This window comes from Drosophila innubila, assembly GCF_004354385.1.
Source record: "Drosophila innubila isolate TH190305 chromosome 2L unlocalized genomic scaffold, UK_Dinn_1.0 4_B_2L, whole genome shotgun sequence".
In the NCBI taxonomy this organism is placed as follows: domain Eukaryota; kingdom Metazoa; phylum Arthropoda; class Insecta; order Diptera; family Drosophilidae; genus Drosophila; species Drosophila innubila.
Genome location: NW_022995372.1, coordinates 13,810,800 through 13,835,165, shown reverse-complemented (window position 1 = coordinate 13,835,165; position 24,366 = coordinate 13,810,800). Strand labels below are relative to the sequence as shown.

The window sequence follows — 24,366 nt, the reverse complement described above, 5'->3', positions numbered from 1 at the left end:
TTTTTTTGTTTTAGAATTTCCTTAACGCTCTTCAAGATGCGAGCACAATATGAATTACAAGTTGCTCAAAACGCACGTTTTATTTAACTTAGTGCTGCCAACTTGATAGAAAAAACAAAGCTCGAAGCTTATCGATATTAAAGCCGAACGATAAGCTAGTGTTATGCAACGTATAAAACAGTAACTTCTGATCATAAATGTGTTAACCAGATTAACTAAAATGCATATTTTATCAGCTTTGTTACGATCAAGGAATCAAATCGAAACCAACAAAGGTTACGGTTTCGGTTTCGGTTCCGGTACTTTCCGAAACAACTATTTCGGTAAAAGGTTCTATTTTAGTTTTCTTCTTTCGGTTTCGGTATCAGTACCGGTACGTAACGGTACACCAAATCTATTTTGAAACATTTTAAAATTATAAGGTGTCGTTTTATAATAATTAAGTAATCGAAGTAAATATATAGATCCAGAGGAATAAATATTTTTTAATGACGAATGACATTCCGCTTGAAAATCGGTACAGTTTTGCCAAAGTTATGATAGTTCGAAGTTGGTCACACCTCTGACCTTGGAACTTTACAAGCAAAAATATTTCTTAATTTTGATATGATTTAAAAAAAAAAAATGAAATTTTCTATGTGAACAAAATTTGAATGCAGTATGAATAAAGACGGCAAACTATGATCAAAATGATGACTCCGCTTGAAAATCGGTAAAGTTTTCTTTAAGTTATGACAGTTGGAAGTTGCTCATGCCTCTGACCTAGCAACTTTACAAGTCAAAATATTTCTTAATTTTGACATGATATTTAACAAGAAAATGAAAGGCCTCAAAATAAAGTTTAAAGTGTCGCTTTATACTAATTACGATATAAGGAGTTGATTAAAAGTAAAAACATGCGATTTAAAATTTTGAATTTTCAACAAAAGGGGACCCTCCAAAAGTAACCAGAGATGGTTTAAGTTAAATGTTTAAATGCAGTCCGAATCATTCATACTAAAATCGGGTCATGATACAGTAAGTTTGTCAACTCTCTGACCTAGTAAAAAAACAAATTAAGGTTACGAGTTAGGTTTCGGTTAACGGTTCCGGTACCGGTTTCGGTGTTATTCCCTGGCTACAATATCTCATAAAGCAAAAAAAAAACTTCCTAAAACTTGATTTTCGACTGGTTGTTTCTATGGCAAATAAATATATAATATAGTGGAGCGTTTTGAACCAACTTCAGCCAGTATGTATAAGACCAACTAAAATGCATATTCTATCTATATATATCTAATATCCGTTATACAAACCAAACCTGTGCTATCTATATTTAAGTAAATAGAAAATTTGTTTGGTCTGTTATTTAATTTTGTTTACATAAATGTTATAAATGTAAATATTGTGAAAATAACAAAACAATAGTTAGTTATTATTTTTCCCCAGTTTATGCATTTTCCATATCAATCGTTGTTTAGGAGCCATAAACCTAATCAAGTACATTGACCATCATGGCTATAGTTGAATCGGAGGTTTCTGCACCGGAATTACTTTCGAAATCATCCTCGTCTTCACCTTCATCCTCTTCCTCTACATCTTCGTCATCATCTCCCGCATCAATGCTTACTATTTCGATTGATTCATGCACTTGTTGTCCACTTTCATCAATAGAGGAGTCGATAGTTAGAATTTTGTATATTTCACTATCTTTCCCATTCCCTTCCTCTTCCTCGCGCTCATCTGTGTCGTTATCCACGTCAGAGTCAATGTCCAGGATTGGTTGACAAGTTGCCTGAAAAATCAAATTCGGCACAGCTGAAATGTTTGCATCCTTAGAGTTCTTGGCCTTGGTAAACTCGGCTAACCACTTGGTATAGTTCTCAAGTCCTCGATAGAAGCGATCCATGACATCATCTGCCGGACTGCTGAAAGTTGTAGTCTCATTCGCCAATCGAGATTCATCCTGCATTGGCTTTGGCTCCACTGGGATGACAACTGTCTCCACAGGAATTAGAGATAGTTGCTCCTCCGAAAGCATGGAGCAGAGAAGTGCCTCCATGAACTGAGAACGATTCGGTGAAAGCTGCGATTGATGTCGTTTCTTCTGTTCTTTAACATTAAATTGAGCACACAGAAACTTATGCAATTCCGGCTCTTCAGTATCCGCTTTAATGTTGTCCATACAGGGAGGATACTTGGCAGCCTGACGCGCTACATCCGCATATGTGATCAACTGGCGATCAGGGCGTTGCCGTTGAAGCTGCATAGCCCCAATCATATTTCTCGGTGTTACCCAGTCGGAGCTCCAGGGTTCCAGTAGCATAGCACTGGGCATTCCTCCGCCCAGTCTCGTTACTTGTGGCAGAATCCGAGCACGGACCGTTTTTGGATTACGCGATGTTCTTAGGGATCGCTGTTGCTCCTGATCCAATCCGCTCAATACAATAGCTTCGGTGGAAATCCTGCTCACCCGCAACTCCTCCAGCATGTTTATTGCATTTTGCTCCAAGAGAGCGCTACGACGTTGCTGAGTCAGTTGAACCGCCTCACGGAAACTTACCATGGGCGTGTTGTACTGTGGCGACGCGGGGCGTGGCGTGGCACGTGGCACAATCCGAACCAGTGGCGGAGCACCTGCAACAGATGAAGCCGAAGCATCGGCTGTGTAGCGAGTGTACAGGATGCTCAAGTACTCATCAAAGTCCTTGTGGCCACGATGCGTATCCGCGAGATGCTTGTACAGCTGGATGCTGGTAAATCCGCAACTATCGCAAAAGGCGCACTTGTAACTCTGGGGAACATTGGCCTCCGCATACCCCTCACCGCCAAAGTACAGCTCGTATTCGGATCGAGTGTAATGCACCTCCAATGGATGGAAATACTTATGCTCCGGCGACGTGGGCAATTCTCCAGTGTCGTAGCAGTTGCCACACAGCTGATAGTCAATACACATCCAGCAGGCATAGCGACGACCCAAGAAACTTCGGGCAATACACTTGCAACACACGTATCCCAAGTGACGTTCCGGCGGTTGAGTGAACGGAGCCATTCTAGCTTAGCTGTCAATTGAAAGGTTCAACTAAGTGAAAGTCTGGCCAACAACAAAGCTATCACAACTTATTTATTGTTTATTCAACATTTATCAATTGAAATTTTGTTTATGCAATTGGAGCAAACAAAGAAACTCGTCAATTTTTTCAGTTTGTGATAGAATTGTTGATATACTATAATCCAATTAACTTTTACTTACTTGCAAATATTAATAAATTAATTTTCGCAAAACTCGAAATCTTTCATTCACTTATATCGCAAAAGTTATTCTGTTTTTCTGACAGCACTTCACACAGCTTTTTACACGTTTCCCTTTTTTGAGGCTGCCAACTCGTTTTTTATTAACTCGTCGGCAAAACTCCACGTAGCGAGTTGTGATCGGTTTTCAGCGTTATAACGAATTTAATTATGTCGAGCTTTAACGTTGTGATTTAATTTCTTTTGCGCAAATTTTAAAACAATTTACATTGCTTTCAGAGCGAGACAATTTTTGTCTATGAGAAATGCTCAACTAATATATTTACAAATTATATTTTTGTTTATAACGAATAACAAACCGCCTACTAAGGAACCATAGTTTCATTTTTGCTACTTGACAAAAATATAGTGTACAAATTTTGAACCAAAGCTTTAATTTCCGCAAGTATGATTTCTATTACATTAAATAATTAACATTATTTAAATGAATATATGTTTATACGAAAGATATAAATTAAATACAATTAACATGATATTATGTAGTCAAAAAACAACCAGGTTATTGCAATTTAAAGATACTTTTTTCGTTTTATTAGTACTGATTAAATTTAAAGTTTAAAAAGTTCGGTTCTAAAATTCAGAAACGGATTTTAGCCCTGATTTATTTAGTTGCAATAATTTAATTTGCTTTATTGTATTGCACTTTGCAACTTAACTGAAAATCCAAAATTTTCCCCTAAGTGGCTTTGGGGCTTGTTAACACTACAACCAACGACTAATGCGATTATCCTGACCCGACCAACACTGACCCTTACATATGGGAACCCCCGCGGGGTCCTTCGGCTAGTACACGTGGCAAAAAGTAAACTAAAAACTCTCATTAACATAATAAGCATCATTATAGAAATTAAAAGCAGCGTAAAATGCAGCAACATACAACACACACACACACACACAAACACACTACAAGCACACACACAAAGTTGACCTCAATTAAAATAATTTTGCCATTTTTCGAGAGTTCTGCTAACTTGCATTTTATGCCATAAACTTGTATGAGTGTAAAAAAGAGCCGTTGAGATTTCACGCTTTTAATTAAAAGGCACGAGAGAGAAGCTTTGGAACAGATGCCAAAATCAAAAGAGTAACCCAACAATTTTGTGCTAAATGCAGCTTAGAAAACAGCTATAAATTTCAAAATGATTTTAATTGAAATCATCTGACAAAGTGTTGATGACATGATTTACATTAATTACAAAAGCACACATATACAAACTAAATTCTCTTAGATGTGGCCCGAAGCGATGCTTCCAAGAATCTGCTTATGACAGCTAAACCAGTTTGTCAGACTCTAAAAGGGGGTTAACAAGGCTTTGAAAAAAGGGAAGGCTTATCTCCCTTGAAGGAGGCTTGTGTGTGTATGTGTTTGCAAAAAGCCAAAAAGCCAACACAAACACACAAATTAAGTCATGTCCAGAGATACTCAATTAAATGCGCCCAAAAATGAGGAAGAGAACAAAGCAACCACCTAAATGGCTTAAATGATTCTATCGGGTTAGACATATTTTTTTAAATACCCTGCATGATAAAGTAGAGTATTTCAAAATACAGAAATGTGTGAGGATTTCGCAAGTATATACTTATATAGGTTTATGTTGTTTCACAATGAAAATGTGATTCACGATAAATATTTGGACAAAAAGTATATTTTATTTATGTGAATTGTTTTGACTAAAAACTATACAAAATATTATTTATACAACAAATTAATATTTGACTTCATGTTTTGGTATATCCAAGCTTCACTGTTCCCAACAATTCCAATTACTAAAGTGCTGAAAAGTGTAAAACTAATGAGAAATTATCCAAGTGTACTTTCTCAGTGGTGAATTTTAAATAATATTTAAAAGGAAATCCACATTGAAAAATCCATTCAACTCAGCAAATTAAAATGTAAGTTAAACTAGAATTTAGAGTAAACACATATTACTTTTGCGCATTACTTTTAGTACTATTGCTGATGAGTATTTCGGTCCTTCTCAGCAAAAACTTTTGTTACGAGATGTAAAAAGTATTTTCAATAATTATTTTCTCTCCACTGAGGATGAAGAAGAAGCAGATGCCTAAAAAAACAATGCCAAAGTAGGCTAAAAGAGAAACAGACTTTTTACTGAGTGTGTGTGTGTGTGTGTGTGTGTGAGTGTGGCAAAGGCAATGAAATATCCATAAGTGTCTGCTTAATATTCATAAAAGCATTTTAATTTGCATTTAATTAAATTATTTTGTGCTACAGTTTGGAGGAATGGTAGTGGGTGTGGAAGTGGGCGTGGCTGGCAGACACATGTAACCTTTGCCCTCTGCTCTCTCTACGCATTCTCAGCCATGCACGTCAATTAACAAATAATTTGCGAAGCATTTTCGCTGTCGCCAAATTAAATTACAAGCCAATTCCATACCAAAAAGTATGCTATGAAAAGTTGCACCCGTAAAAGGGTAAACTTTTCTCCCTGGGGTGTCATTTCAAAAGCTGGCAGCAAGGCGTTAAATAGAGCTCTGCAGAGCTTACTTCAACTTCTGCCTTTAGCATTCATCTCAGTTTACTTACAATTCAAATTGATGGCCACCATTTCGTGTAGAAAAATCAATGCAAATCACAAAAATAACTCTAGCAAATTGCTTAAGAATTGTTCAACCACGCTGTCGTCTTATTTTATCTCGATAATTTTTTTTTTTTGGCAACTCGCGACGCTGTTGACGTGCAGAAATTCGCTAACCAACTGAACTGAGTAAATGACTGACTGTGCGAGTAACTGATGGGGCCCAAGGCGAGCGACAGAATAAAAAGTAGCAACAACAACAAACAGTTTTAGCCAGGACACACACAAATACCGAGAACACATTTGTAGCCAATGCAGACGGGGCTTGGTCTGGAGTGGACTGGTCTGGTCTGTTCTGGGCCTGCTCTGCATGTTCGAGTAGTTTTAATTCTGTCGTGTAGCATACTTTTTGGCATTCGCTGCAAAATGGCTAACAGCTGTTGTTGTTGTTAGAAAAAAAGTCGCCGGCGACATTCGTCTGCAGCTCTTTATGGGCCGCCTAATTGCTTTGGGCGAACAGCGACAACAGCGGATGAGTCGGCTGTTATTTGAGTGCAAACTGTCGCCAACCAGTTGACTAACTTGGAAAGAGTCAAAATTATGAGTGGAAAATGTGTGCAAAGTGTTGAAGATAAAGCTATAAAATTAGATAGACTTTTTAGCCGGAAAATAAAAGCAATATTAAGAAGATTTCGTTTTGAAGCCGGAAACATTAGTATTTTTCTGTAAAAACAAAATCAGGCATTTGATAAATCAGTAAAAATCAGCTCTGAAGGAAATACAGTTTACTTATAAAATATTCCTTTAAGTCAACTTTCGTTGATACAGAACATTTTAAATAGAATAAAAATTGTTATTCTTCTTACAATATAACTGTTGTTAAAAAACATCACTAATTAAAATGAGTTATCTGACTGTCTTTGTAGAATATCTATGTTTTTGAAAATACTACGGAGAAATTAAACTATACTGTAATATAGTTTAACACTTTATGGTATTCAAATTTCTATTTAACAAGTGTTAAAGATAAGTGTTTATTGTAGATGTATATATACGCATATATACATATATATCCTGCGGCTCATCCTGATCTATGTACGTGCCCAGCAGGCACAATTGACATTGATTGGTCTTAGATTTTGGGCAAATGTCGCCGAAAGTCTGACGTGGCAGCTACTAGACGAAGAAAAAAAACTAAAGAGCACACATACACTACACACTGAACACACATACGTGTACATTTAAGTCACGTTAGCCAAGAGCAGAATTGCCAGTAAACAGCACTAAAAGCTGCAAAAATTGGCAAGCAAAAAAATAGAAGAAAAAGGCATTTCAAGCAACAGAGCGACAGTTGTTGTTCTTTTTATGCATTTGCAGCCGTTGAGCGGTTTTTTCGAGTCGAGTCAAGACATACGTGAACACATGACGATGATTCATTGCGGAGGCTTTTACTGCAGCTTTCGAGTGTTTTTCTCCTTTGTTTTCAGAGCTGCAGACAAATTACCGGATAATCTAAGGTGTTTAACTTACCTGCAAAGAAAGAAGATGAATAAAAATAAAATTAGTTGAGAATTCTTAGGAAAAATGCTATAAAATTCACATAAGCTCAACAATATACTTTTAAATTCGAATAAGATATTAAATTGAGAAGCAGTAGAAGGTTTTATTAACTTGAAGAATAAGAAAAAATCTGTTTGCAGTTTATCACACAAATTCATTTTCCAAATTGGGTGAGCAGATTTTTTTAAATAGTGGAATTGTCGAACAACAAGTTAAACCGGTTTATTAGAGGAATTTTCCACCCATTTTACTTATTTAGACGAGCATTTTCCCAGAAAATGCAGCTCTCGAGCTGTTAAGGTACTTTGATTGTCATTCACTCATTCAGATTTATATAAATAGATGTACAATATGACAAAATAAGTAGCATAAGTCAGCTCGAGAGAACTGCGTTTCTCTTCCGTTGCTGGCCAATCAGCAACTACTTTGCATAAGTGAGTAAGGAAAAACTTTTCCCCTTAATGTAACGCTGCAAAGAATGCAACGGTTTGATAAGAAGAAGCGACAACTCCAAAAAGTAGACAACAAAAGGGGCGAAAGAAAAAATTCCAACAACCTTGCACTTATTGTTAGTTGCTTGTGCAAAAAGTTGCTCAAGATGTTGTGTGAAGGCAGATGGAGCAGAGTTGGAAAGTTGTAGTACATTTCGTAACATGCTAACTTGCAACAAACAGCTTGGGGGAACTTTTGTGTAACTAGAATACCCTGTAAAATCTGAAGTCGAGAAAAATTCATAAAATACTATACAGACGTTTGGTTTAATTCAACTAAAAAGTTTTGTTTTGTGGTCTATTCACCTTTGTACCCTGTGAAGGATCAATAAAATCTTGAAAAGAATCAAATGTATTCTTTCGTTTGGGTGCGAGCATTTTTTAAGTGTTTTGGGACATTTTCTTGTTATTTATATATAATAGTTAGAATTGAGAAAAAGTGTCTAATAAAGTATAGGTGCTTGATCGCAGTCAACTGCAGACGCTTTCTTATGTTTGGGAACACTTTTGATTAACTTTTATTCCCTGTAAGCACTAAAAATGCGATATTATAGAAAACAGGTATAACAAAGTAATCGGTTTATTGATTGAATTCAATGGCAGATTTTTGTACATGTGTAAGGACTTTTTTTTAGAGTGTAAGTCCTAGTTTTCGCATTCCCCTCATTTATCTTAAAATGTTTTTCTTTTAGTGTTTGCTGAAACTTTGCATCATCTTTTATATAAGGTAAGCTTAGCTTATATTAATCATAGTTGCTTCTTCTTCTTATTTTTTATGTCTCGGTCTATTTTCTAGGCGATTACATAAGCAAATGCCGCCAGCACGTGCAATCGTCTCCTTGACTTCCCTTTCCTTGCCCCCTTCAGTTAACTCGTGACTTGTGTCCAACTGTGCGCGACGTGGCCAAATGAAGCCTGGCGCCTTGGCCCAGACAAAAAAGAGGTACCACTACTACCAAATATATGTTGCACTTATACTATATAGTATATAGTGTGCAAAGTATCCGTCCAGGTAACGTGTAGCAACAACTGCAAATGACGCATTCACGTGACGTGTTTAGTTCTTTTGCGATAGGGAAAAAAGCGTGGAAAAGTCCGCTCAACCCGTTTTAACTGCTAGAGCCGTTAAAGGGCGTCGGGGAAAGAGACGCGGTCCGTTGCACGTTTATTTTGCCGACTGCCGTTTATCACCTCGGGAATGCGGCCTTTTTTTACTCGAATTTTTTATGTGGCAAAGGCAACTGCACTATTGATTTTCTTATAGGGTTTGTTTTTAATGTTCTTGGCCATTTGAGAGGCCATTTATTATTAGCATAAGTCAATAAACTTTTGGCGAAAATGTGCAATCTAATCAAAGGACTAACAATTGCAGTGTTACTAAGGAAATGCTAATGATGATTACAATATAATTGGCAACAGGCAAACAGGAATATTCCATAAGAAGCAGATAAATTAAAGTATATAATATTTTCTGGAACCGATTAAAAGAACTGTTTAATATTAAAAATTAATCTTACGTAAATTTATTATATTCTTAGCTCAAAAAAAATATTTACTCGTGCTTCTCTAATTTATATTTCACGGAAAAATTAACAAACATTTGGAAAATATCAGATAATTTTAAATTAATTTTATTAATCTTCAAGTTCTATGTTTGATTTATCAGTTCAACTTTTCGTAAGCATTAAGATAATTCGTTTGAATTAAGTTCGAGTGTAAATAAAGTATTGGGTAAAAATATTATCGTTTTCCATAATTCAATAGACGGGTGTTCTATGTACTTTAACAATACTAAAGCTGAGTTCTTCATAACGGTTATATTATTATAGAGCTACAACTCTAAACTTAAATTTTAAAGTCAACTAATTCTCCCAATCACTTTAATTCTATTTTTCCTCCCCAAGAAAAAAACTTTACCCCAAATTAGCAACGTTTTTATTATGTTTAGTCTATCCCAAACACAAAATAAGTTTCTATTCTCAACGCGTCGCTCGAGAGTGCCTTCAATCTCACAGTCTGAGGCTGTTACCAATGGAGTGAACAGTGAACACTGAACAGCCACTTTTATGCCGTTTCCTTCATTAAGCGCCAGTAAGTATACTTTAGTTTTTTCCTCGTCGCGTCTGTTGTTTATTGTTTACTTTGTTTTGCTTTCATTTTGCTTCTTCTTCACATGTGCACAGTCAGCAGCTATTTTAAGGCTTCAGACACGCCCACAATTTGTGCACTGCATTTAAATTAAAGAAAGTTGAGTTACGATTGAATTGTAATAAATAAACTTGTGTATACCCTGTAAATTCAAATTAAGCTATACGTTTGCGTCGAGAGCAAATGTTATTGGAAATAAATTAATTAATTTATCGTATTTAAAAAATGTTCTGTTGAAAAACTTCATGCGTAAATTTTAACAGTTTGCTAAACGAAATATCTTTTGATTCAATTATAAAAAACTGTTGTAAAACAACATTTGATTTTAAATACATTTAAAATTGTAAGCTCTCTTTGAGTTAGCTAAACTACAGGGTATACTGTTAATGCTTGATGAACTTCTGTTTTCAAAATTAAGATGCGGGCCACAAACAACAATGCTGGGGTTTTGTTCTACGGGTAGGAATAGAGGATACAGGTTGACGTGCCTCCCCTTATCACCTCTCTCTCTTTTTAGTATACTCTTTCTCATATTCTCCATCTCTTTCTTTCTCTCTCTCTCTCTCTCTCTGTTTGTTTTTAATGCGGTCTCTGTTAACTGTAGCAAATAATAATATACTTCCTTTTTGCACTTGACGCCGTTCTTTTCATTGTTGTTACTGTAATTGTTGTTTTCACCATGTGCTGTTGGGCCTGGTTTACCGTTTTGCCGGCTTGTTTGTTTGTATACTTTTCTTGCCCCATGAGTTGTTGCTTTTGTTGTTGGGTCTTGTTTTCTCAACTTTTTGGCTGACGGTTGCATAGTTAATTAGCTTTAGTTTGCTCTTAGCCTGCAGAATTGATAAGTAAATATACTTTTATATTACTATACATATTTAAAGCTCTTTCATTAAAGTTGAATACCAACATATTCTCATTCCCCCTTCTGTTTCTACTCCACTGCTCAATTGAGCATCGAGTGCACTGGCTTGGAAAGCGATTTTCCGAACGTTCTACTGTTTACAACCCTCAATCTCCTTTATTTAAGTATCGTATTAAGTGCAGCGTAAATTGCTGACAATAGTTAGCCCAGTTAAATGAAAGTTGCTGCTGTTAAAATGCACTGAAGTGGCAAAGGAAACAGGTCAATTGTCTGTCAATTGTGGCTGCCTTAAACGAAGTAAAAGTCTTTGATTAAAATCGCAATCTGCAATAAAAAATGGATGTAAATGTGCTAAAAACTGATATTGGCATTTACTTTTCAATTAACTTATATTGGAAACAATTTTGCATAATAAAAAGAAAGTACGACAAAACAAAAGTGCATATGTGTATCAATTTTTGTCATCTATAAAAAACTTGAAAAATTAAAATTCGAATCTGCAGATTGCATTCATACTCTAAAATCTGTTCAGCCTTTACCTTATTTGAAATCAAAATAACTTTTTGTGAGGAGACTTAGACTTAACATATACATTAAAAAACTTAGCCTAACTGCATTTGCATCTACAAATTATATATGATTATATAAATCAAGATAGTTATACATTTTTTAATATGTATACGATAAAAAATTGTATCTATTCTTTAATTTTAATATCATCAAGACAACATATTATTTTCTATTTGTTAATAATTGCAACTAAAAGGTTTTGTAAGTATAGTTTACTCAAGTAAGTTGACGGCATAATTTACTCTCCCATTTCAGTGATATTACTCAAAAATAGCTAACTAAGCGAAACTATTATTTATACAAACTATTATAGCGGATCTTTCCTTTTTAATATAAATATCGTCAAGTTCCTCTTTAATTTTCGAAATCAACTAATATGCTTTATGAACAGGTTAGTAAAGAAAGACATAATATGCTACGAAAAGTAAAAGAAAGAAATACAATTTATTGTTTTAATTTACAGTATTTTCCAAGACAGCCCTCCTGTTTGACAGAGAATACATAAGCAGTTAATCAGACGCAGAACAAAAGACTGAAAGAGTCAGAAAATCCGCCAGCACATCTCTCATAGTTAACATATACTCTGTTAGCTGGTTTAAAATTATCTTGCAACGTTGTTAAGGCGTTAGACGCACCAGGGAGTATAGAACTGGATGAGGATGATGAGTACATGGCTAAAATTCTGTGATGTTGGCCATGTTGTTGAAATGTCACTGACACTTTTAGCGTTCGTTATAGCGACGTCGCTGCTTTGTCTATGTTGCAAGCTCTAGCTGCAGTTGCAACATTATATTTAGTAGTTGTTGACGGAGCAGCGATAAGCAGACAACACCCACAAATGTACAACTCTCTGTCTGTCTCTCTCTCCCTATTTCTCTTTCTCTTTCAGGTTTAATGCATCCGCATCCGGTTTACAATGTCGACGCTCCTTCATCCAAAATGCTGTGAGCAATGAAATTTTGTTGCCCCATTCGTCGGTTGACGCTTGTCGTTGCCATTTGCCATTTGGTGTTGCAAGTTGCCAGTTGCCTGGCATTATTATGACCAGATGTCCTTCGCAGAAGTTAGACGAATTTATTTATAGTGCATATTTAAATACTATATATACATATGCTCGTGCGTCTGTATTTATATCTGCTGCATATTTTCCATTTGTGATGCCACAGTGAAAGCCAGCAAAACTGTAACCGAAATGTGCATTTCACAGATCTCAACCAGCGTCAATTACGTTCCACATGTAGAAGCAGGTTGATTCAAAAGTAAGTATACAGTGGTCGGCATATTTATTTTGACAAAATGAAAGAGTTAAATCTACTAAAAATTTGAACTAACTTTATGAAGATTTTAGCATCAAAGAAAAGGTCATTTAAATCCTGTTTGAATGATACAAAATTTTCTTTAACCCATTAAGTACCCATTGAAAATTTTGAATTTATGTCGACGTAGAATTGAGTCAAATTTTAAAACTTTTTTTCTTGGTCTTAAACAAAAAATGTTTAGATGCAAAAAGTTTCTTCAAACAATTCTAATAATGACTGCAAAAAAAATTTTTCGAAATTTTATATTTTTTATGATTTTTTGAAAATAGCTAAGAAATACTATTTTAGCCACTTTTTCCTCCTTTTCATACAAAACTTTATTGAGATCATCCCACTCAAAAAATCATAAAAAATATAAGCAAAGAGATTTTCGCAAAATTCTTTTTGCAGTCACTATTAGAATTGTTTGAGGAAGCTTTTTACATCTAAAAATTTTTTGTTTAAGCTTTAGGAAGAAAGTCAAAAAAGTAGATTTGTACATAAATTCAAACTTTTCAATGGGTACTTAATGTGTTAAGGAAAATTTTGTATCATTCAAACAGGATTTAAATGACCTTTCATTGATACTAAAATCTTCATTAGGTTAGCTTAAATTATGAGTAGATTTATTATTAATTAATTTGTTTATTTTATATTAAATAACTAGTAAATTAGCTTATGTTGTTGACCTCTTTACATAGGTTAAAAATATGTATTTTGTGAAATACTTGGATATATCAAATAAGTCATTACTAAACTTAATAAAACAGATAAACAAACAAACAAGTTACGAGCGCGATATGGAGTCTCACAATTAGGAAAATATATGTTTAAGTTTACATTAATCGATCGTGATACAATTTTTAGTACAGCCTAGAATGTGAAAAATATATTTATGTATACCAACCTGAAAGCCGTTGAAGGCATAGGAAGAAGTAGATTTCCAATTATTTTAATGCTCATTAATTTTTTTAAGTCTATCAAATTATATAATGTAAGAAAAAGTTACATTTTTTAAAAATTTAATTTAAGAATATAATAGTTTATATAATAGTTAAGGTCTCAAATAAAAAAGCACCAAGTTTATGTGTTTCTTGTCCTATTCTGAATTAAACTTCATTTAATCAGAGGTTTGCCGACTTGATTATAAAATCATTTACACTTGTATATTTTCAATGGTATTTAATTACAAGTAAATGAGAATTTGCTAACTCTTAGAAATGTTTGCAGCACAGGTAATGTGAAACTCACAAAATGCATTTGTAATTAATACAAATTACCAACGAACTATCGATTTTTCCGCTAGTTAAGTTACGAGCTCGTTCTATCAATCCCTGCCTAACAATAGGTTTGCCACAACCAAAAGGCTTATACATATGTATATATGTATATATATATATATATATATATATATATATATATATATGTAATTGTAGGTATACCAGATTGTTGTGCTCTGTATTTGGTTTTGTTGGTTGCGTGTTGTTGTTGGCGTTGTTGTTGCTTTTGTATATATATATATATATATATATATATGTAATTGTAGGTATACCAGATTGTTGTGCTCTGTATTTGGTTTTGTTGGTTGCGTGTTGTTGTTGGCGTTGTTGTTGCTTTTGTGTGTTTAGCACCCAACTATGACAAGTTCCACTTAGTAACCCATCCACCCCATTTGGACATTCATTTGCGCAAAGCGTCCAGTTTTATGAGCGTTCAAATTAGTGCGTTTCCATTGTTGCCCCTTCGTGCTTTGTGTCCACATCGAGCCAAGATTGTTTTATGGCCAAAGGCTGTTTAGTTTATTAGCCGCCAACATGCAGGTAGTTGTAACCCAACCCGAGGGGTCCAACCAGGAGAAAGAACACACTACATGTATACATGTGCTTGTGTATGTGTATGTGTATGTGTATGTGTATGTGTATGTGTATGTGTGTATGTGTATGTATGTGTATGTGTATGTGTATGTGTATGTGTATGTGTATGTGTATGTGTATGTGTATGTGTATGTGTATGTGTATGTGTATGTGTATGTGTATGTGTATGTGTACGTGTGGGCGTGTTGGCTTGCGGTTAATTAAAACTATGCCGCACACAGCTTGCCACTTTCCACTTGCCACTTGCCGCGTTTCGTCAATGTGTCGCCTCATGTCAAGTTCTGAAGACATTTCGGGGACACTTTTGACCGTTTGCATTTGAGGGCTATTTACTCGTCCAAAAACGTGGTTGAACATTTTCCCTCTAACGAGCTGCTGACAAGAACCAATTAGCCAGGGACCAAACCCTGATTGAAACGAGTGTCGAGTTCTGGACACTTGATTATGTGTGAAACTTGATTGGAATCGAAAGGCCTCGAAATAAACTAAGGCTTTAAAACTACTCTGTCAGCCTTTAATACCATACAAATCGTCTTAAGAGTTTCATACCAGCACACAGGGTCTATTGAGTTTCAAAAAAATGTTATCTAAAAAACCTAGATCTCAACAAAACAAAATTTCTCACATATTAAAAAATGTTAATAGCCAGTTCAACTTAAAAGTTGCATACTTTAAATTCTTGTAATCAAGAGCTAGAGCCACTAAACCGATTATATAGGCTACCAAGTATTCTAAGTTATTCAAAATTGCACTAGAATTCAAATTGCGTATATGATATATCACTTTAAATAAATATGGAATCAATAAAATTTTCCATTTTCAGTTTCTTTGTTTACTAAATAAGTACAGGGTCTCTTAGAGTCAGTCTCTCTCGACTGATCCTTATATCATTATTCTTTTGCCAGGAATATGCCACAGAAATATGCATAAATATTTTATACAATTTTATCAAAGTAATGCGAGCCAACAGCATACAGACAAAGGCAATGTCAGGCATAAATAAAGAACATGCCTGGCAACAGGATATAAAAGGCAGACAGGGAGATAAAGGGAGACAAGGGGGAAATTCATGCAGGAAACAGGGAAAAACGTTAAAGAGACTCTCACACACACACACACACGCACACTTCAAAATGCGACAAGTGTGAAAATTATGCGTTCAATGAAAATATTTTGCCAGTGCACAGAGCCGTCCCTTAATTCCCATGTGGCAGAGAGGCAAGGGTCAGGATCTCCTTTCTACTGCCAGCTGGTGCTGCACTCTGTAAGCCTTTTAAATCCTAGCAGCAGTATGCAAAACAGGAGATTGCCGCTTGCCGCTTGCCCTGGACTTAGACACCGACTATGACCACAATGCAATTTTGTGGTTTACACAGATACAAATGATGGGGGAATTTCCCTTTAAAAATTTGTGGGTTAGGAGCTCACTTGAATGCACAATCAGCAGGACACAGGACATGTGTGCGTATTATACATGGTAATATTAAAATTTTCTGTCTCTTTATAAATATTATGTTGCATACAAATGGGCAGCATAGCAATCTTTCTCCCTTTTTCCATCTCTCTCTCTCTTTCTCTACTCTCAATCGCTTGCATAACTCAGATAACCAGTTCGCAGTTGACCGCATTGCCCAAACGGATGCCATACTCCATTCTCACCATTGTTCCGGCAATCATAATTATTATTTTTATTTTTTGGGTCAAACTCTCTGTTGCTGTAACCAGTGCAACCTCATTGCCTTCAGTTGCCTTGGTGCGTGCTTTTTGGTTTAAAGTTGGTTTTCCCTATCATTCCACATTATCAGTTCGACAGTATTTCTTTCCCCATCTCTCAAGTGCGTTTTCATTTATTTAATGAACTCTGGCTTTTAGTTTGTCAAGCGCGCAATTTCATTTTATTATTATATTCATGATCATTATACTAAAAACAAGTTGGGTTGTGCTGCTGAAGCTTATCGTACACGCACATCAATGAACATTTAAAGCTCTATATGGATAATTTGCTAGATTATGTGCTGATTGTTCAATAAACATAACGAAAAAATGCAATAAAGCACGAAAGGAAAACCAGGAATTTGGCATGTCGACATTTTAATACCCTTGAAAATTGTTTCAATCAGCGACTTAATATAATGATGTTGGAAAGAAATTGATTTACTTTATTGAGATATTTCCAAGAACAAAGCAGATATTTTTGGTACGCTTAATATACAATGCTATTGTAAGGTCGAAAGATAAATTGAATTTTCAAAGATTTATAAATAAAGCAATAATAAAAAATAAAACATTTATTTATTTGAATTCATATAATTAATAAAAAGAATCTGCTCCAACACTCAGACTGAAGTTTCCATTGCTAAAACAAGACAACAATAAGAAGATGATGGGATAATATTTAAGTATTCATATTGTTATAACAATGTTACGTTCATCTCATTTTCTTAATATGACAACTGACCGAGTTAAGCAGATTACTTAGCTGACAAGGCAAACTTTCAATCAAGTTGCAATCAAATCAAGGCAATATTGTATAGATTGATAGAAATCAATGTTGCTGCAACTAAATTATACTGTTCCTCGGATCAGTTGAATTGGTGATGAATTAGGCAGTCGATTTTGCCATTAGCATAGATAATACGCATTATTATTATTGTATTTCTGCAGCAAATGTGATTTAAAATTTGCCAATTTTCACATATTAAGGAACATACACACACACATTGGCAAAGCAAGCAAACAATTGTTAAAATATTTGTATTCTGTTTTGTTGGTCAGCGCCCAAAAACATATTTGCTATGCAAATGATGACAGCCAAAGCATTTTCCGTTGATGAAGTTTGCTGCAGGATTGAGAGGCGTGGCAAGGGGGCCAGTGGTTTAGTTTGGGCTGTGGCTCCAATTGTTTAACTATGCGAACATGTTATCCTAGAAACACGGAAACGACCACCTCAGCCCGTTGGCTGTGCAACGTGTGAACATGGCAAGCATTTTAGCCAAAAACTCACCAAACTCTGCTATGCCCTGCTCTCCTAGCCATAAATCTCACAGGCTTTTTGCTTCTGCTGGGTTTTTCAGCTTGAATGCATAATTGAAGTCTTGTGTCGGCCAGAAAAGTTGGTATATAATGCAAAATCCAAAAAGCATTTCAGTTTAAGAAACAAAAGACAAACGACTTGAACAAGTGTTGAAAGTGTTCTTAAAATTTATTGAAAATCATGCCCGATATCTTGATTAAATCATATTCGCTATTTTTCTATATACTTTATTAGCCGACATCGCAATTTGTAGACATTGTAGACAGTCTGCTCTAAAGATTAATGTCCTTCCCAGCTTCCCCAAGTGCAAGAATCACAACACTTTTTTTATACTTCTTGCAAAAAGCTCTACGGTGATTTGTCATCATAAACAATAATTCACAATATCCGCTCATAGTGACCTTACAACATTTTCCTTCCTATGAAATGCTCAACATTTTGCAAAAAAAAAAAAAAGGAAAAACTTTTAATGGTGACAGTTTTTGAAGTGTCGACCATTTTGTTTGTTAGTTCCAGCACTTTGGCCTTTGACCCGAACACAACCCTGCGCCGATTTAATTGACTTGCTTCCTATTTTTAATTGAAATTTTTAACCTTCTGTTGGAAAGCTTTCCAAAACTCTTTAAAAGAAATAAAACAGTTGACTTTGACATACCCGTTAATAGTTATAATAATCGTTAAGAGCAAAATAATCCAGTAAATTACATAATATATATATATGTATAATCATTTATTTTTTATTTAGAATCCATTCGGATTAAATTCAGTCATTTTGATATTCGTTAATTTATGTCGGATATAAGATCATTTAATCGACTTGTTGTTTATCATACTCATATTTTACCATCTTCAGTGGGTATAAAAAGAAGACTTTTAATTAAAGCAAATAAACAGTGTTAATTAAAAATGCACACAGGCATAATTGAATTGTCAACTGAAGTCCAGTCGTCTTGCCACTTTAATCTGATTTCAGTTTCAGTTTTTATGTGTGGACATAAATATGCACAAATATTTTGCAATTGGTTGACCGTTGTTATTAATTTTTAATTGCAATCTGAGTGCTGTTTATTGATGTTTGGCATTTTACACATTTATTGCATTTGCTTCTGCCTCATGTATTTCTGGCATGCCACGCCCCTTTCCAATGACCACAGTTCGTTTTCAATTAATGCGCTTGCTAATTTTTTGGCTTTATTTTTATTGCTTCGCTAACTTAATTATCATTTAATTAGTGCGTATTTTGTGTAAATATTTAATGCCCTTTTTGTTCTCGTTGCCTAGCGGCAACAAAATTTATTTGTTTCGCAATTTTCGAAAGAGAGAAAAACACAGAAGTGGATTTTGGATTGCACTTAATTCCTGTGTTAATTAGCGGCAGGCATTTCATTTAATATTCAATACAATTATAATTTTCACTTAACATTCTGTAAATATTGCAATATTATATACAAAATACGTTGGAGTATGCTCGAGTTCACTTGCGAACTGTTAGATTTTAGAAACTATATCATTTTATAATACAAATTTCAAAGATGTTATTTAAAATTTCGCAAGTTTTGCATAAGGGAAACTTTGAATGCGTCCATAAAACTAAGCAAAGTGGACCAAGAGAACTATTTAAGACAAATCTATTATCCCTTTCTATTTTAAGAATCCACAATTCACTCCCAGTCCAGTCTTTATTTCTTCTCATTCTACTCCTAAACTGAGTGCAACTTTTCCAACGATATTCGCACGCTTTAATGACTTTCACGCTTTGAGTTTTCCCACTTTCTTAAAAGAGCCAAAAAACTTCTGGAATCATCAAAAATGCTTTTATCATTGGGTACAAAAATAATTAATTAGCTCAGATTGTGAATGAAAAAAGCATAAAAGATAAATGGAAAAGCTGACAGCAGTGTTAACTAACTGTTAATTTAAAGAAATGTGAAGCAAAAAAAATTGAAATTTTATTAAACTAATTGAATATTAAATTTTTACTTGGCAAACATATACCAATTGAATTTCACTGAATATACCATTTATTTGCCAACTTACAACTGGCATTTAGCCTTTGTTATTCTGCTTCTTTCCCCCTTCCTTATGCAGTATCTTTTCTCTTTTCAGTTCATCGTCTAGCCAGTTAATGTGATATCTATTTATCAACACTCCCAATTCAGTCAGACAACCAACAAACCGCATATACAGACATATATTTTACCTGCAGCCATAATTACAACAAACCGCACGGTAAAAAAAAATTACTTTTTAAAGTTCACCGACTAAATGCTACCCTATAAAGTCGACTGTTGCATTAGAATTATAGTTTAACGAATGACAATAGCAAATATATTAATCTATTCTGAGAGACTTCCTGTTAAAAATCCTACTAAAAAAGCCCTATAAATGATTGATCAAAGTCACTCTATAAAATTGCCCAGCACTACACCCTTTTTAAGAACTTTTATAGTTACAGGGTATTAAAAAAAAAGACACTAACTTTGTCACCATGGTCAGAGCCAATTAACTGTCTTCCATTCCCACAAAAACATCAGCTTATCCAGAGACAACCACGGGAAATCTCCGCAAAACCGCCAACAAAGTATTTAAAATGTTGCAACAATAACAAATTATATTAATACGCAGCGTGTACAAGAGAAAATAACACGTATACGCCTCGTCCGCTGCTAAGCTCCCAGGGGCAAGTGTGCAAGGCGGTGCTGGGAGGTTCAGCATGGGCGTGGCGAAGTCACGGAGGGAGGGGTCGAAGAAGTGCACGACAAAGTCTACTTCATTTTCCATGGCGCCGTCCAGACGATTTTGACATTTTATTACCTCACAAAAGGCAACAACGAAATTGTAAGCAAAGACTCACCCCAGGTTTTGGCTGGAGGGAAATCTGAGGGGGAGGCAATGACTCACTTGGACAACGGCGTCTACCTGACCGGCTTAGTTGTTGGCTGGGACAACTTTGTTCCCGCAGGGAATTTGTCGACCGTGTTGCCTTCGTGTTTATCGTGTTTTATATTCTCTTACTTAGCTTGTTTCTTCGTTTTTGTGTTTCTACCTTTTCTGTTCGTGCTGGAAAATAGCCGATAGTAGTTTTTTTCTACCAATAATTGTCTATCATCGTTGGCTATTAAAGCACACTTTCACGTACTGTTCATTAAACAACTTTGGTATCTCATTCAATCCATCGAAGTAGGGCTAAAAATAACACCGCCTAATTTTAGTAATTTTATTAAATAGCTTAAGTCTATTTTAAGTAGACGGATATAAATAAATTATCATAATTGCTTTGGGAAAGATTGTTGATGTTTTATTTTTAATATTATTATTTTACTTACTTATAAACTTCACTTTCTTGTTGAGTCGTGGCTGCTTTGAGCGTATTTTATTATTTTTCTTGATGGGCGCAGATCTTCTCGAAACTACTTTAAATTGTAAATCAGTGTTGGTCAGCATGTTAAATACATTAAGATGTAAAAGAAATTTCAACAAGTTAGTATAGAAATATTTGTAAAAAAAATTTATGACAAAACCTTGATAACAATTTGACCTTTCTGTTCAAACCTCAAATGAAAGAAAATTTACTAAGCAACACGAACAAAAAAAAAAAAAACAATTGAAATGAAAATAAATTGCAATATAACAAAATTCGATAAAGTAGAGCTTCAAAGCCTCTAAAATGAAAGTGTAAAGGTCTGGTAGCTTAAAGATATTAAAACTTGTTAAATAACTGGCCCATAAACATAAACTTGATCAAATTTGATACGGCCTTAAAGTTAAGAGCCATAAACATTAATTTAATGAGTTGTTTTAGGTAGAAGATTAAACATTTAATTTACTTGCTTCATTTTCATCATCAAAATAACCTTCAAGGCGCCGCCCACAACGGCATATCTTGGCCACGCCCAGTTGCGCACTAATTATAAAATTATGCTTAATCTAGCACAAAAAACCTCATCTTCCTTAAGGTCACAGGCAATATTTCAGTTGGCCGCCTTTGAGGCTGCTTTAATCAACGTAATTTCGTTTTTCAGAGAATATTTTTCCACAACTCTGCATGCTTCTTCCGCCCATATCTTCACCCATTTTGGCATCTTAATGAGCGGACCACAGATATGAATATCTGAAGCCCCTTTCTTAGTTGACACTTGCCCAACTTTCGACGAACTTCAATGGCTTTCACTCGGTTTGTGGTCAGCCAGTTGGGCTTAAAAGTTTTGTGGCAATCTCCTACTCCTGCATAAATATTAATGTTAATTTCTAATTAACGTTTAGATACTGTCTCAGTCGCCTTAAACGTTCTGGAAAAGTTTACTCCCATACACAACTGTCATTAGATATCAAAATAATGCGACAGGACTCACGACTTTTTCTAGACTTTTCTTACAACTTGCAAGGCGTTTCCTTATGGGTTTTTCCTTATACAAGGAGTAATTACCGCAAAATGTCATCCAGTGTTTGGCCACACCCTGCTCTTTTACCCCTTCCTCTCGTCCACTCACATAAAATTTGATTGTGTTTGGAAAATATTTGAATAAAACATTTTTCTTTTATACATTTCATTTGTCGTTTATGCTTCAAACACTAAACGTGTTGCGATAAAAATTCAATGTTATTGGCAGAACACTTGTGAGCTTGTTGTTGCTCTCGTTGTTGTTGTTATTTGTTGTGTGTTGGACAGCGCAAAGTGTGACAAAAATAAACATATACCAAAATAAAAAGAGTTTTGACAACGCGGCGGCTTTTGCGATTGCCATTGCTTGCTAAAGGTATGGACAACAACAAAAGCAACAACAACAACAACGATATACAAGCAACGTCAACAACAATATCCGCGTCATAGTCACAGCTGTTGGCAGTCGCTGTTTTTGGTGGGAAGTTAAAGGAAGTGGCTTTCACTCTTTCCCCTTCATAAATATGTAAATTTTTAAAGCTCGCTGCAAATGTTGTCAAAGTTGAATGGAAAAGAGTTTGTATAAAAAAATGCTTTTATTTTATACAATGTCAATTTAAAAGCTTATGAACTGAAAAAGTTGTTCTTAGCTTTATTAACTCACAATAAAAGCCTGACTAAAACTGAAATCAGAAAAGAAAAACTTTAAAACGAACAATGCGCATCTGTCGCCTGCACAGTGAGAGATTATATCCACAGCGAGATAGAGGGAGAGTTTTGATAGATATGCATGACATATACCAAAGTGAGATTCTTGTGCCTTCTCAAATCCCATCCCTTTTTCAAATCGTCGCCTACGTGATTCTATTTCGTTGTCTGCGGTGCCTAATGCAATTTTCAAAAACCTCTTTGGCCAACTTCTCTCACTCTTCTCGCGGAGACGAAGCTTTTTCTCTGCAGAATATTTCAAGTTTTTATTTGCATTTTATGTGTTGGCTTTGTGTGCGCAGAAACTGAATTTGCACTAGTTATACCCTAGTATCTAAAATCAAAAACGTTTAGTTTGTCTGCATTTTTGAAAAATGCTACAGCTTTTTCAATTATCTACCTGTCTTAAAAAAAAAACGATTAAATAAAGAACCCATAAATTTCATAATTTTTATAATTTACTACTTATAGTTTGTTTTAGCTTGATCGAACAGTTTAAAAATTTTAATAAAAACATCTTAATTTAGATTTATTTAAAAATTGGGAATATTTTTATTAAATTATTAGTAAGGCTAATTAAATAATGGAAAATCCGAAAACTAATTATTGTTATGTTTGTAAAAAATAAAAGTTTTGAGCCGAAATTCTGTTGTCTGGGTCCAAGCATTGAAAGCATCGAATTGTTGAACTTTTCAGCATTGTTAATATTAGATATTAATATTTTAGAGGGTACTTGAATGTTTTGTAATCGACGTTTCGCGTTGTCTTTCGTCATACACTGCTAAGTGGCACCTCTTCATTTGCCTGCCAGGCTGTTACAGTCCCACTGACTTTGAACCTTGCACCTGCCACTTGCTTATGCCACTCATGCCAAACCGACTGACGACTGACGACTGACTTGTCGCTCACTGTACGAATACACTCGCTGCTAAATAATTCATGCATTCATGCATTTCAATTTTGGTGTGATCCCCTATTTTACTGGCATTCCACTATGACACTGACATTGAATTAAACTTCTTGGCTAAGAATTGCAATCTCAGCAGTTAAGACTGAATTTAAAGATTAAGTAATTTAAATGGATTTTTAAAGAATCAAAGATTTTGTGAAAGTGCTGCTAATAAAGCTATCATAGTTAGTCTAATGACAAGTCAAACAAGTGCTGTATTTCTAAGAGTAAAACTTTGTTTGATGCAAACTAGGTAAAACTTAGCTAAGGATAGGAAATAATTAAAAAATATTGTACACAGTTAAAAAAAAAATCTTATATTTCTTAATTTTAATGAAAAAAAGCAAAATTATAAAAAAACAAATATATTGAGACTTGTGTTATAAATTCACAACATGACTTTTATACTTTAAAAGAATGTCCTTTCTGTTTGGCAAGAAATACATTTACAATAACGGTTGGGTTTGATTTCGATACTGCAACATGGGAAAAATTTATAGCTGAAAAGTCAGCTTCAAAATTTAAAGACACCAGATGACATTGTGATGCCTCCAGCTATTCACACATTACTCGATATCAGAACACAGTCACAGGGAAACAAGGCAGACGACAGGAAGTCAGGCATTGAGCGATGATGACATTTGGTGGCCCTGCACTGTCATC

General features: G+C 34.8%; 2 protein-coding genes across 6 annotated transcripts in view; both read right to left on the bottom strand.

Annotated features, from left to right (window-relative positions):
- Positions 1-24,366, bottom strand: part of LOC117779720 (stathmin) — a 65,578-nt gene that overhangs the window by 5,375 nt on the left and 35,837 nt on the right. For 2 of the 5 annotated variants that reach the window (XM_034616015.1, XM_034616011.1), the window contains exon 2: positions 20,992-21,075. The exons of 1 other annotated variant lie outside the window; for it this stretch is intronic. In XM_034616015.1, the coding sequence (XP_034471906.1) occupies positions 20,992-21,075 (84 nt within the window). Of the gene's footprint in view, positions 1-5,836; positions 5,874-20,991; positions 21,079-24,366 lie in introns of those variants that run through there. 2 more of the 5 variants (XM_034616009.1, XM_034616014.1) reach the window with 2 other exon arrangements.
- Positions 1,383-3,031, bottom strand: LOC117779489 (E3 ubiquitin-protein ligase KCMF1). The gene has a single exon (XM_034615705.1). The coding sequence runs from the start codon at positions 3,029-3,031 to the stop codon at positions 1,472-1,474; it is 1,560 nt and encodes a 519-aa protein (XP_034471596.1). The 3' UTR covers positions 1,383-1,471.